This window comes from Lissotriton helveticus, chromosome 3_1, assembly GCF_964261635.1.
Source record: "Lissotriton helveticus chromosome 3_1, aLisHel1.1, whole genome shotgun sequence".
Taxonomy (NCBI): Eukaryota; Metazoa; Chordata; class Amphibia; order Caudata; family Salamandridae; genus Lissotriton; species Lissotriton helveticus.
Window position 1 is genome coordinate 1,427,058,831 of NC_136061.1, and position 15,724 is coordinate 1,427,074,554.

Genomic DNA, 15,724 nt, shown 5'->3' on the forward strand with positions numbered 1-15,724 from the left:
TTCAGCATCACTACGCGGAGCCACTACTACAACTGTGAGAGTATGGGACGAGTGTGCCAAAAAAAAAAAAAAATCTAAAAACTTTGAATCAATGGCGAAACCGCATTGGTAATGAATGTCATGGCAAACGATGGGCAGTCTGCAACCACCGGATGCAACTGTAAAGGGCAACAAGACTGGAACAACCGGACTCATGGTAGGTGACTACATTTCTGCAACAACAGAGAATGTGTAACCATACACCCATAAATTACCTACTCACAGCAGCACAGTCAAAGAGACCCCAAAGTAATGGATAAAAAATAGATGAGGGTGAAAGGGAGGGTAGAAGAACATTATAAATCCCCACACTGAAAGAACCAGAGAGTAGGACCGTGGAAGGACCCCACCACCCAATTGCTAGGATGGGTGGAGAAGCAATAGATAAGACAGAATGAGCCATCCTGCCCAGGAGGGAGGTGAAGTAGACCACCCGCAGGAAGACAAAGGCCACCTGTAAGGCGGCAAGTGGGTAGAACCCAACCTGAAAGGTCCTCACAGAGCGGGGAGGATGGGTGGGCGGTAAGGAATCTACGGCTAGACTGTATCTCAACCAGATGCATTGTTACAGAAGGTAAGTAACTCGTTCATCTGATAGAGACATCTAGCCGCATATTCCTTAACTTAGAATAGATACCAAAGCTATACACCATTGGAGGAGGGTCTACGACTGAAACCCACCAAGTTAAAAAAAGAACTAATCCGGCAAACATTGACTAAATCCGGGTGGGGACAGCAATGCCAGCGTGGCCGACACCAGACCCATTAAGCTCTGTAAGAGAGCATTAACAAGGGGAGGCAATGTCACCACAATTCATCAGAGGGCCGTACGAGACCTCTCTAGATCAGAATGAGACGAAAAGGGAATCACAAAACCAGAAGGGCCAGTGCAAAATGGAAGACATTTTATAAACTTCTGCAAGAATGCGGCAATGAACACAAGATCCCATGGATCTGCAAAAAACAAAGTCCCAGAGAAGGGACAAAACACCATGATGGCGTAAGAGTGCACAAACTGAGCATGCACCACAGTGGGAGCTAAATATGACATGCAGAGGGACAGATGTCACCCTGCAGGGATATACAGGACCATGACTACCAGGAGATACATGTATGTGGATGACAGGGTTACACAAACAGATAGTGTGGATTTTGGGCACACATATGCAAAGCCCAATAAAATGTATTATCAAAAGCACATATGCACCAGGTAGTGAACTGGCCAACCGTACTCAGACGTACAATGGTTAAAGGACACCGGCGAAAGTCGGGCACACACCTATGGCTCTCTCTCATGAGAGAGGGAGGGACAGATAGAGAGAGCGAGAGAGAAAACGGAATCTGGAGCAAATCCCCACATACTACAGCAAGGAAAAACCTTGAATGCTTGCCCTCTAGCTGCAACTATCTCTCATGACATATATACATATACATAAACAAGGGGAACTCGAAGAGCATGCCCTAGATAATGTAGGCGGCCGCACAATTGGTACCAATGGCACCGATGTGAACCATAGCAGGACATGATATATGCCAAGACATTTAAAAAGCAACATCATCCTCCCCGTCGGGGAATGGAACCCTGCCCAACCGTATGACAGGAGGGGGTACTGACCACTGCACCAACGAGGAATGAGTCAGTAACACACAAACATAGATAGCCAGAATGTGTATATATAGTCATATACGGAGACTGCATAATGACAATGAGTATCCTGAAGAAGAATACCTCCACTGATAACAGAAGCAGAGGCCAGGAGCAGGAGGACCTGAGCTTCTGCGCGGCAAGGAGCAGAGGGACTAGAGCCCCTGGCTGGAAAGTGCATAGGGAAAAAAGGACAAGGCAACGTGCAGCAGTGACTTGTCTGGTGCAGGCTCCACTGCAGACAGGCAAAAAACACAGACAGGGTCTGAGCCGTGAGAGAAGACCTAAGCACTTCCCAACACCAGAAATTTAAGAGTGGACAACACCACAAGAATAGAACGCAGCCAAGTCAGTGGCGCAAGGTTTAACGCAGGCACCCCGTGAAGGTGCCCGCACTCAGTATGTACTTGCATATCGTGTCTGCACAGAACACGGATTAGAAACGGTTCCGGAATGGAACAGAACAACATGCCCACAAGGGCCACTTGCTTACGTCTAAAGACAGCCAACGTAGGCAAAAAGAGCACAGCAAAAAAACATTCAAAGGCAAGAAATAAAGACGTGAACCTGCCGGGGTGAGCCAGATGTGGCAGAAACCCAACAATACTCCAGAGAAGTCTGCATCCACAGAGGTAGGAGAGGGCTACGGACCAACCGTAGATTACAACGCATAAGCTCCAAGAGAGAGCCACACCAATCCTGTGGGTATCGCCAGAGGAGGCGTCCCACAACAGTAGGAAAAGCGTGACAAAATGAGAAGCCTACAGTATGAACCACAGGAAAATTCCCCAGAGGAACAGAAGATAACCATCCTAAGAAGACCACGAGGAAGCCTGTGAAAGGATTTACTCCATCCGGGAAGACAGCCCCTGGAGTAGAGAAGGAACTTGTAGTGCAAGGAAAAAGCGGCTAAACAATAACCAACAAATACCCCACAAAGGGCATGTCACAGCTCTTTAAAAGGCAATGGGCACCTCTTGAGACTAGCTCGTAGACAGAGGACTCAAAAAGAAAAACAGAAACAGCTGGCTAGCTGTACAAAATAAGAGCAAAAACGGCTGAATCGCCGTACAATTTGTCCTGGAAATAACGTCTTGTACCCATAGACAGCTATCCAGAAAAAGCAGTGACAATACTGCAATCAAAAATAAGAGACCGCCACAAGGACTACAAATCACAGAATTCATGGACACCCAGACGTAAGGCGGCAAACCGCTGAGTCCGCATGTTCGTCAAAAAGGGAGGCCCCATCAAAGGGCAAATCCTGAAGACACTCCCAAACATTTTTAGGGAAACTGCCATTGCACACCCAGGCATGGCGACGCAGAGTAACTGACCTGGCCATAAACCTACCCACAGAGTCAGTGGAGTCCATGGCTGACGGAATGGAAAACTGTGCCAGTTTCCGGCCATCGATGAAGTAGCCGAGCCAGGTCAGCTCGAGAACCCTTCGGAAGAGATGGAAGGAAACACTCGACCGAGTCCCAAAGGGCAAAAGTAGCCCTTGCAAACACGCAAGACATGTTTTAGGACCGAAGGCATGTGCTGGTGGACGCAAAGACTTGGCGGCCACACAACTCCAACCATTGAGACTCCCTAGTGGGAGGAAGTAACGGAGGAAGGGAGGAAGGCAACGAGACAGAGGCTGTCTGAACTACCAGCCCTTGAGCTCTAGGATAGAGGGACAAACAGACCGCGTCATCCGGAGCCAGGCGATGACTATGTGCAATAGCACGACCCAAATCCCAAGACGGATGTCATATAACGACCCGCCAAAAAGCAGCAAGGGTTCCACCTCCACGGAGCCCTGGTGGAGTAGATCCAACAAGGGATCAGAAGGCAGAGAGACTGACAGGGGCTGTGTCTCTAAGATATACGCAGCTTTGCGAACAGCACTCGCAAACGCCGCACTAGCCTCTGTGGCCATCCTAGGTGGCGACAATAAGTCATCTGTAGGGGACAGTTTTAGGCTAATCCGCCCACCAAACCATAGAAGCCCCGCAGCTCGAGGACGCCCAAGAGCCTGCCAGTCCATGGTCACCTGCTCCCAGGAACAGAGAAACAACCCTGGGGGTGGAGAAACCACAGGTGCCTCATCCTCTTCCACCAACAAAGCAAAAGTAGGGGAGGGCACCAACGTTGACCGACGTTGAGACAGCGTTGCATCGAAGTCCGCCGAAGATGAATCGTCCGCCCGGCGCAGACTCGACCTTTACCGAGATGGTAAACTGCGGTGAAGAATGACGTCGAGGTCCACACTGCAGCCGCATCGGACGTCGGCTCAGGGAGCCACACAGGGCTGTGCGGCAACACTACAGGAGGACTGCGGCCTGACGTCTGACTGGGATGCATGAAAGAATCAAGCTAATCAGCTTGCCCTCTGCGCACTGTTACTTTGACCCGGGTGGGTTTCTGATCAAAACATACAAATCACTTCGAAAAATATTTTGAAAAATAAACTCAACGCAAGTTTTTGTTTATGTTTACATAAATTATATTTTCAATGATTGTTTTAGATGAGTTTATAACTCTCATTTAGGTTATGAACGAAAATTCATGAAAATTAGATGTTCAATCACATCTATATATTATACATCTTACAATTTTATCGCAATAAGTTCTTGTGCCCAATGCATTTCGGGCCACACGGCCCTTCTTCGGGGGCAGTACCTGTAAAAAAATATACATTTCATTTATGATATTATCAAAATGCTGGTCTTACATCATACATTGGTGCAGTTAGCCTCACAAAAAATGCATCCTTATCAAAACCTATGAAAGATTTCTGTTGGTAAATATCTACGAAACATTTTATCTAAATGTGCAGAAAACCTGATCATGTTGACACGTACTCATGATAATAAATGCAAACAACCCATATGACCATTACAAGCAACTAAAGTGTACCTTTACTAATGAGACAAATTTGTGAACACCAAAAGGTGAGGACTCACTTATTTAACACTAAAGTGTGAACTTCCAGGGATTCTACGATGTGGTATGTTAACTCGTGGACCGTCGCAAGCTGGGTGTTTCTCTCACTACACTGGAAGAATATCAGAAAAAACTGATTAAAAAACCTTTCTACCGCGTTGTTTTTTTCACTAACTTAAACATGACACTTCAAAAGGCACTCACTGGAAACTGAATAAGAATTAAACGGGAAATGTTCTCAGGAGGTTTTATTTTTGTTTGTTACAGCTTCGGTACAGCAGCCGGTTTTGAAGTTAACGAGCATCTGAACGTGGCCTCGTAGAGTTTTTGAAAATTCTTATTCAGTTTCCAGTGAGTGCCTTTTGAAGTGTCATGTTTAAGTTAGTGAAAAAAACAACGCGGTAGAAAGGTCTTTTAATCAGTTTTTTCTGATATTCTTCCAGTGTAGTGAGAGAAACACCCAGCTTGCGACGGTCCACGAGTTAACATACCACATCGTAGAATCCCTGGAAGTTCACACTTTAGTGTTAAATAAGTGAGTCCTCACCTTTTGGTGTTCACAAATTTGTCTCATTAGTAAAGGTACACTTTAGTTGCTTGTAATGGTCATATGGGTTGTTTGCATTTATTATCATGAGTACGTGTCAACATGATCAGGTTTTCTGCACATTTAGATAAAATGTTTCGTAGATATTTACCAACAGAAATCTTTCATAGGTTTTGATAAGGATGCATTTTTTGTGAGGCTAACTGCACCAATGTATGATGTAAGACCAGCATTTTGATAATATCATAAATGAAATGTATATTTTTTTACAGGTACTGCCCCCGAAGAAGGGCCGTGTGGCCCGAAATACATTGGGCACAAGAACTTATTGCGATAAAATTGTAAGATGTATAATATATAGATGTGATTGAACATCTAATTTTCATGAATTTTCGTTCATAACCTAAATGAGAGTTATAAACTCATCTAAAACAATCATTGAAAATATAATTTATGTAAACATAAACAAAAACTTGCGTTGAGTTTATTTTTCAAAATATTTTTCGAAGTGATTTGTATGTTTTGATCAGAAACCCACCCGGGTCAAAGTAACAGTGCGCAGAGGGCAAGCTGATTAGCTTGATTCTTTCATGTTTACTGTATACGGCGCATCATGGGCATTGCGTCCTCCCCTGCAGCACGCTTAGAAAAATAGCACAAATAAGTAAATATTAAGAGTAAAATACTGGAGTGCCTCTCCCATTACTAATTTTTGTCTGACTGGGATGCCCCTTGGACTGTGCCCCGACGTCACAGCGACTCCAGAACCGGAGTCAGGGCACTCGAGCGGCGCCGAGGGCGAACCCGCCGGCAAAGTCCCGATCTGAGTCCCTAACCCCTCTGTGGGGCTCGAAGGTGTGCCTGGGAGAGGGGGTGACCCAAAGATGGACTGTAGGGCCCGGAAATAGGCCTCCATCTGGGGTGTAGTCACCCCAACACCAGGAAATGGTGGGTAGGTGGGAGTTGAGTCCTGAGGACCCGTGTCCGGTAAAGACCGGGAGCAGCGAGCCCCGACGTCACGTGTATATGAGGTCGATGACCTCTTTGACTTTTTCTTGTGCTTACCTGCATCAGGCGAGCGACGTCCGCGGAAACGACTCCATGACCTGTCCCGAACAGGAGCTCCAACTCGAGATGGAGACCGGCAACGCAAGAACTTCGAACGGGACATCCGGCTTTCCCGTGGGGACTTCGGCTTCAGCTGTTGGCATGCGTCGCACTCTTTGGAGTTGTGGTGCTCTCCTAAGCACCGCATACAGATTGCGTGCGGATCCGTCGCCGACATCTGCCATGCATAGGTCTCACATAACATGAAGCCGAAGGCATCACACAATGTTCCCGGGCGCTAAAAGGCGTCAGTAAGGCCTGAAAACAAAAACAGGTCAGAGGAACCGCTACTCCTGGATCCGCGTTGGGACGTACAAAAAAAGAAAAACTAATGTCAGCGCGCCGGGAGGGACTCATATGGCTCCATTGACGTCCTATCCGTGGACGCCGTCAGGATGGAGCCATGCGATGCCGTCCCCTGACACAGTGGTACTGCTGACGATTTTTACCGGATGCAGTCTGACGACTGGAGATATTCTCAGTTAAGGAATCTACGGCTAGATGTCTCTATCAGATACAGATTTTGAATCTGGCTAGCAGACTAACGCAGAGGGCGAACCCGCCAGTGTGGACACAGTAACGGTTTTGTGCACCTCCTTGGGGTCTGAGGGCGCTCCATGGGAAGGCAGAGACCCAAAGAAACTATGGAGAGAGTTGTAATATTCTCTTATTTGGGTCAGTCACCCCGGCTCCCGGGTAGGCTGGAAGGCACGGGGTAGACCCATGCACCGAATCTTTAGCCAAAGATCAGAAGCAGGCCTTCTGCAGCGAAGCAGGTAGACACATCGACTTCAAACGCCTGCTTATCCTACCTGTGGACGTCGATGGAGAGTGACGACCACAGAAACAGCCCCAGCATCGGACCCGCGGCAGGTCCTTGGAGAGAGTAAGGGACCGAGGTCAATGGGACATGCTGGAAGACCCAGACATCCGCACTGCAAGCAGCGTCATCCGACGTTTAAGTGTTTTCGGTCATAGCCGCTGACACGAGTTGCACTCCTCGAAGTCAAGGTGCTCACCTAAGCACCCCATACAAAAGGAGTGAGGGTCTGTAGCTTGAACCCTGTGGCCATATGAAAGGCTCACTGTACGTTTGATTAAATCGTCAAGGTAGGCTGAAAACTGCCTTAAAGAACCGCTGATCGAATCCGCATTGTAAGGGCAGGGAAAAAGAAGAAGCGGATGTTAGCGCGTCGGGGTAGGGCTTATATGGACTCCGCCGATGTCACGTCCGGAGGAAGACGGCGCTATGGAGTAGCTCGAGGCCCTCTAACGTAGCTCAAAGGTACTGCAGTACAATCATTTCTGGATAAAGGCTGGAGCCTGGGGAGAATTCAAGGATAAGTAATCTGCGGCTAGATGTCTTTATCAGATAATTTGTGTACTCAACTGGAGGTTGAGTTTGTTACTGGATTTTATTTTGGGCATGACTTAGGAGATGTGCTGGCAACTAACATTATCTCCTTTTGCTCACATGTATTGACTCTAGACCATCTGTGTAGAACACCATGTTACCTGGTTATCAGGGAATTAATGTTCTTGACTTACTTGGATTGGATTTGTACTAGCTTATTCTTTTTCTATATGTCTGGAGTACAGCAGCCAAACCTACGATTTCTCCTTTTTTTTTAATCAGTATGCGTATTAAGGATGCTTTAACCAGGGTTGAACTGTGCTGAGCTTTTTTTTTCTCTGGTCCCTTTTGTTTGTGCAGTGACGCGAAATTCTATGCTTTATTCCATTAAAGTAAACTATAGCCCAAACAATATGATTCTGGGACTACCATATTCATTTGTGTTTGCTCACTTGTCACAGCAAATCTTTGCAGAATGATACGTAGCATGCTGAAACTGGAGCTTCTTTCCTTATAGATGCAATATGGCATATTTCACAGTACTGTCTCCCATGGCTACAAGACATACTGTGCTACTCAATCGACACCTAGCTCTTGTGTACATTATTTTCAATTTCCTTCTATATAACATACAGAAAGAGAAGGAAACCTGGTTTGGTGATTTACCCACAGTTAGTTCTTGATTGCCCAAATGGTCGAGTTCAAAAGGTATCTGTAGGGACCGAAGTATCCAGCACAGTGGCAATGTGACAGCATTATTCTACTTCTGACCGAATGCTATACATTTGCATGCAGGAGACTTGTATCAAGAGTAGCCTGAAAGCCACTCAAAATGACTTTGTCTGTTTCGATGTATTTTTTAGTGATATTAGAACATCTAAACTAGCCCACCTTTTATCATGGGTGAGTACAGCCTCATTACCAGGCTAAAACACAACTAAATCTTGATGGAAGGCTTTAATAAACAAACTACAGGTCTTTCTACTGTCACCCTACTAGGGAGACCATTTTTAAGCTTGTTCTGTATAGATATGATCAGTGCTCCATGACTTGGCCCTCTGATTCCTACTGACAATATTTGGTGTGCCTGAACAGGGACTGCTTAAATATCCTAGGATGGGGACCCCATATGAATAGAATTGCAAGGGAATAATGTGCACTACAGAGTTTAGTGGTAGTTAGAGCTGCTACCTTTGCTTTTTTCCTGCTCCACTCCTGCACAGCTCATTTCCTGTACCCTGCTCCAGCAAAAACCATAGCAACATCAAGCGCATTTTTCCTTTCTGTTTCCCCTGCCCGCCCATTGGCCGCCCCGCTTCCGCCTCCCAGCTGCCCCTCCCTCCCACTTGGCCTCTTATGGAGGTCACGCGGCGCAGGTGAGCGTGACCTGACCCCAGGTCACTCCCCACGCCGCTCGACTCCTCCGAGACCCGAGTGCTGACGAGGGTTCGCCGCTGGTGTCCCCCAGGTTCTGCATTCCTTTTAATCTCTGTAATATTGTTGTTTGGCTTCCTGTGTTTTTTATTGCTGCTGTTACTGTGGAATCTTAGGCGCTCCTTGTGCGCCCCTGCCCTCGGTGCCCCCCCGCTCCCTGCCGGTGCCCCCCCGCTGCTCCCCCGTGGCCCCGCCGCCTTTTTCCTTTCTGCTTCTCCTGCCCGCCCATTGGCCGCCCCGCCTCCCAGCTGCCCTTCCCTCCCACTTCGCCTCTTATGGAGGCCGCACAGCGGCCGCGCCGAAGGGACGCCAAAGGCAATCCCGGCTACGCCCATCCGCGCCTGGACCGTGCCCAGCGCCAGGACCCCGCACCCCCAGCGACACCAGACTGCACTACGACGCCAGCACCCTCCACGCACTTAACACCGAACGAGACCACCCCTGCTACCGGGCCACCCCGAAGCACACTCGAGGGCCCTTCACATGCCGGAACTGCAGATTCACCAGCATCCAGCCCACCAAACCACCAACCAGAGGGACCCAACCACCTCCACTGCATCCTCCTCAACATTCGCTCCGCCCGCAAACACGCCATCGAACTCTGGGACCTCCTAGACTCTACCGCCCCCGACGTCGCCTTCCTGACGGAGACCTGGCTGACTGCCACCTCAGCACCGGACATCGCCATAGATATCCCACAGGGCTACAAGATCTCCCGCAGAGACCGCACAAACGGGGTAGGAGGGGGAATCGCCATCATCCACAAAGACACCATCAGAATCTCGACCAACACCGACGACACCCTCACCTCCGCCGAGCACATGCACTTCCAGATCCACACCGACCCCAACACCACCCTTAGAGGAACACTCGTCTACAAACCCCCCCGGACCTCGACCACAGTTCAGCTACACCATCGCCCACCTCGTCAGTACCCACGCCCTCGCCTCCACGGCCTACATCCTCCTCGGGGACCTGAACTTCCACCTTGAGAACAACGACGACGCCAACTCCACGGCCCTGATCGACAACCTCGGACTTAAACAGCTTGTGACGGCACCCACCCACGCCGCCGGACACACGCTGGACCCCATCTTCTCCACCAGCCCCCACGTCTCCTTCAACCACACCACCGAACCCCACTGGGCCGACCACAGATGCGTCCACTTCACCTCCAGGAAACCCACCACACACCACCACACCCAACAGCTACCACGCCGCTGCCGGGGCAAGATCACCAAGGACCAACTGACTACCACCCTCGCCCTGAAACCACCCGCCGACCCCACCGACCCAGAGACCGCTGCGGCCAACCTCAAACAGTGGATCAACGACTGCGCCGACACCCTCGCCCCTCTCAAGACCTCCACAAGCAACCACACCAACAAGAAAGCCGCCTGGTTCACCGAAGACCTCCGGAGCTCCAAGCGCACCTGACGGAAGAGGGAGAAGAAATGGCTCCACGACCGAACACCAGACAGCCACACAGCCCACAAGAACGCCACCAGCAGACACCATCAACCCATCAGGACCGCCTACAAGGACCGCTTAGACAACAACGCACACAACACCAAAGAGCTCTTCAGCATCGTGAAAGAACTCTCCAACCCCAGCTCCAACACCAACGACATCGCACCATCACAAGACCTGGGCGACTCCCTGGCCGCCTTCTTTCACCGCAAGATCACCGACATCCACAACAGCTTCAACTCCGACACCCCCGCACCCACACCAGCCGCCTGACTGCCTGGTCCAACGTCAGCGACGAAGACACCATAAAAATCATGAACTCCATCCACTCCGGATCCCCATCTGACCCCTGCCCTCACCACGTCTTCAACCAGCACAACCATCGCGCCCCACCTCGGAAAAACTATCAACAGTTCCTTCGAGACAGAAACCTTCCCGGAAAGCTGGAAGCACGCCGAGATCAACGCCCTTCTGAAGAAGCCCAAGGTGGGCCCCAAGGACCTCAAGAACTTCCGGCCCATCTTCCTGCTCCCGTTCCCGGCAAAAGTGACAGAGAAAATCGTCAACAAACAGCTAATCCGCTACCTCGAAGACAACAACATCCTGGGCCCCTCTAAATCCGGTTTCGCAGCAACCACAGCACCGAGACGCCCTCATCGCCGCCACTGACGACATCAGGATCCTGATGGACAAAGGAGAAACAGCCGCCCTCATCCTCCTGGACCTATCAGCAGCCTTTGACACAGTCTGCCACCGCACCCTATCAGCACTCCTCCATGACGCCGGAATTCAAGAGAAGGCCCTGGCCTGGACCACATCCTTCCTCTCCGGCAGAACCCAGAGCGTCCGCCTCCCACCCTTCCGCTCAAAATCCACCGAGATCATCTGCGGCGTCCCACAGGGATCCTCCCTCAGCCCGACGCTGTTCAATATCTACATGGCACAGCTCGCCCACGTCGCACGACAACATAACCTCAACATCATCTCCTACGCCGATGACACCCAGCTGATCATATCCCTCACCGAAGACCCCCACACCGCCAAAGCCAACCTCCACAGAGGAATGAAGGCCGTAGCCGACTGGATGAAGGACAGCAGACTGAAGCTGAACTCAGACAAGACAGAGGTCCTCATTCTCTGACCCGTCCCATCAGCCTGGGACGACTCCTTGTGGCCCACATCGCTAGGCACAGCCCCGGAACCCACAGACCACGCACGCAACCTGGGGGTCATCCTCGACTCCACCCTCTCCATGACCAGGCAATTCAACGCCGTCTCCGTGTCCTGCTTCAACACCCTCCGCATGCTCCGCAGGATCTTCAAATGGATCCCTCCCGACACAAGAAAAACCGTCACCCAGGCCCTCATCACCAGCAGACTCGACTACGGGAAAGCCCTCTACTCAGGAACAACAACCAAGCTCCTGAGACGACTTCAACGAATCCAGAACGCCTCGGCACGACTGATCCTCGACGTCCCCCGACGCAGCCACATCACACCCCACCTGGGAGGCCTGCACTGGCTCCCCATCAACAAGAGGATCACCTTCAAACTCCTCATCCACGCACACAAAGCCCTACACAACACCGGACCCACATACCTCAACAACTGTCTCAGCTTCCACACCCCCACCCGAAAACTCCGCTCAGCCCACCTCGCCCTAGTTCCTCGTATCCGGAAAACCACCGCCGGCGGCAGATCCTTCTCTCACCTCGCCGCTAAGACCTGGAACGCTCTCCCCACCAGCCTACGACAGACTCAGGACCTGCTGGCCTTCAGAAGACTCCTCAAGACCTGGCTCTTCGATCAGTAGCGGCTCCCTCCCCCCCAGCGCCTTGAGACCCTCACAGGTATGTGGCGCGCTTTATAAATGCAGTGATTGATTGATTGAAACTTTTATTTATGGACATTCTCCAAAGATTTGGCCAAATCTAAAGTTAAATTCCAAGCTCACTGTTGTCCAAATGCTGCAGGATACATTAGCTTATTCAGTTTCATATTTTACTTAAAGTGCATATGTTTATGTAACAAGAGGCTATTACCCCTGGGAGGCTGGGAACATACAACCCAGCGCTGAGAAGAAACTCAGAGTACATTTTAAACCATTTAATCAGTAAGGTTGCATGACCAAACTGGCACTTATGCAAGGTGGAAGAGATCTAGTGGGGTAGAATTAAGATACTGCTTCCCATGCAAATTCCTAGGAAGGCTTTGAACTGTGGTGCATATTAAAGAGCCACAGTCTTAGTGGCCACCAAATCCATCCACTTCAGTCTGCCCTGCCCTACCCTAAAGGTGAAACCACATTGCAGATTCACTTTTCAAATGCTTACAAAATGTTACAGAGCTTACCATAGTCTAGAGAGGCAGACCTTCCTCACCCTCAATAGAGAGTAACTGCACTTCGAAGAATTGAAATTTCCCTATAACTCTAAGTGTTTATTTGTGTGCTTTTTCAGCTGTGCCGTTCAGATGAAATGTCAAGAGGTGAGATCAAAACTGTTTCTCAACTGGAATGAGAAGTGGGGGAGGTGAGTTGTTAATAGAGAGATGCAGAGGGGTGGGAGATGGTAGGGTTTAGTGGTACATATCACTAAGTCTGAGACCTATGTACATGCCATTATTAGTCTTCCAAGAGGCCAGAACCTTCAAAGTTGTATTATCCAGGGCACACAAAGAGAATTTTATATCGTAGTAATGTGACTTACCGGTGTCTGAATCATCATAGCCCTCTGATCTCGCATTGTTCTTACAATGTCAAGTGGATACACGGGTTGATTGCACTCAATGAGACACATAGCTGTTTCCATGGTGATAAGAACACCCGTCCGTCCAATCCCAGCACTGCAAAATAAAGACTAACTTTAAAAAGGCTCATCTTAGTCCAAGTCACTATCACAGTAGAAGTTCTGATATTCCATCAAAACCACAATTAAACGTGACCTACATATGAAAATAGGCATAAACCCTCTTATGTAATTAGCTAATGAAAAAAACACATGTAAACTTTTATCACAGGAAAACGATTTGAATTTCAATTAGCTTAAGGTCAGGGGATCATAATGCGTAAAGATCATCTAGAACAGTGGTTCTCAACCTTTTGACTTCTGGGTAACCCCAATTAATCGGGACTGGAACCCAGGGACCCTGTCCCCTTACCCTCCAATCATTATTGGAATCCAGGGACCCCCCATCTGAGTCATGACTGCTAGCCGAGGGTACCAGCCTAAGCATTGTTGATGATTTGAAATGCAAAATATTACATGAAAAATGCAGAAAAACCAAACATTCAAGCTAATACAAAAATGACATTTTATTATAGTTATAAACACACATCAATAAAAATAAAAATACCAAAATGTTAATTTTAATACGAAGATTGGAGTGTTGCACAAGTTACTTGCCTTCGGTAACAATATATCTGTAAGAAACAGTAGTTAGTGTTAGATTCCTTACCTTAGAATATCCCCAGGCATTAGACTGGATCCGGAAAGATTTGCGTAGCAGTACCCTTGCGCGTCGGTAGGCGTCGTCTGCGGCTCTGCGTCCGTCATCGGCGCCGTGATCGCCGGGATGACGTCGGAGTACTTAGACGCCGCCCTCGTGCGCTGACGTCAGTTCTTGTACATAGCTTTCCGCGCCAGGAACGCAGAGCCATGTCAGATACAGACACTGGTGCCAAAAATCGAGGGCCCTGAAAGGGAGATACCTTAACCCTAGGTATCGGTTCACAGAACGGGGAGGATGGGTGGAGCGGAAAGGAATCTAACACTAACTACTGTTTCTTACAGATATATCGTTACCGAACATAAGTAACTTGTGGATCTGAAAGAAAAAGGTTAGTGTTAGATTCCTTACCTTAGAATAGATACAACTAAGGAGTGACTAAGTGCAAACGAATAAAGAATATTTAAACAAAAAATCTATTTAGTGTCTTTATCTTTATATATATATATCTCTCTTACTAACCCCCTCAAGAACAAGGAACCCCTTAAAGAAAAATTCCTAAGGGGAACCAATGTCCCTGTGTGATTTCCAGAAGGCCTCCGGTGGTGTACGCGTGCTAAGGCGCACACTCCAGTGAGGCTCTAAATGTGAAAAATTATTTTGAGAGACAGCAGCCCAGAGTGCAGGTACAATGCGGGGAGTCGCGAGTGCTCAAATAGACACCGCGTGAAGGCATCCCGCGCTGTCTCGACCCACGGGGAGAGTTTTTTGCTCTCGTAACGTTTTTTTTGCCCCTGTAAATCGCAGTGAGCTACCACGGCTACTAACCGTGAATAACACTATATGGTCTAAACTTCAAAAGAATTTTTCACATTTAGAGCCTCATGGGAGGGTGCGCCTTAGAGCGCGTACACCACCGGAGGACATAATTTAGGTCCTGACGAATGATGAGCGAATTTGCAGTTGTAACAGCAGAAACATGTTGACCAGTTGTTTGTTTTAAAGGACACAGGTTTCCTAAGATAGAACCTAGCTGTCCGCCACTTTGTTTTTAACCTAATACAGGTTGGCCGGTATTAAAGATTTTGTATAGGCTACAACCTTGTATTTTTTAATTTTGCACCCACAGTTACACTCACAACTTAATTTGGGCACTGTTGCACTCACCACATCCTGCTCCGCTGTAAATCAGGCGTTGTAGCACGCTGGGGGGACATTCGGCCACCCCAGCGGGGACCCAATGAGGAAGCATGTCACCAACTAGTGGTGAGTGAGGGTCATTTTACAATAAAGATAAGATTCCCTTTCCTTCTGGAAATCACACAGGGACATTGGTTCCCCTTAGGAATTTTTCTTTAAGGGGTTCCTTGTTCTTGCGGGGGTTAGTAAGAGAGAGATATATATAAAGATAAAGACACTAAATAGATTTTTTGTTTAAATATTCTTTATTCGTTTGCACTTAGTCACTCCTTAGTTGTTGTTAATATATTGACTGGGGTACAGGAGTGCCTGCTCATGCCCTTTCTCTCTAGTTGTTATTAGATACCCCAGCAATACCAACGCCGGTGGTGGGTCTTCGAACCAAGATCACACCAGAAAGTCCTGGAGAACGGAACGGCCGAAAAAGCCATCTCTCTGGACTTGGTTGTCCAGGCCCCACTCGCTGGAAGGACTCCCAGCAGCAGGAGGTCAGACTTGTGTCTGTGGTGGCAGCAACCATTTTGTGATGCCAAGGCTCGAGTTAACT

The 15,724-nt window shown here is 48.7% G+C and overlaps 1 protein-coding gene across 1 annotated transcript in view; it reads right to left on the bottom strand.

Moving 5' to 3' along the window:
* PTPN4 (protein tyrosine phosphatase non-receptor type 4) overlaps window positions 1-15,724 on the bottom strand; it is a 1,253,225-nt gene that overhangs the window by 31,704 nt on the left and 1,205,797 nt on the right. The window contains exon 26 of the mRNA XM_078682081.1: window positions 13,239-13,374. Within this exon, the coding sequence (XP_078538207.1) occupies window positions 13,239-13,374 (136 nt within the window). The remainder of the gene's footprint in view (window positions 1-13,238; window positions 13,375-15,724) is intronic.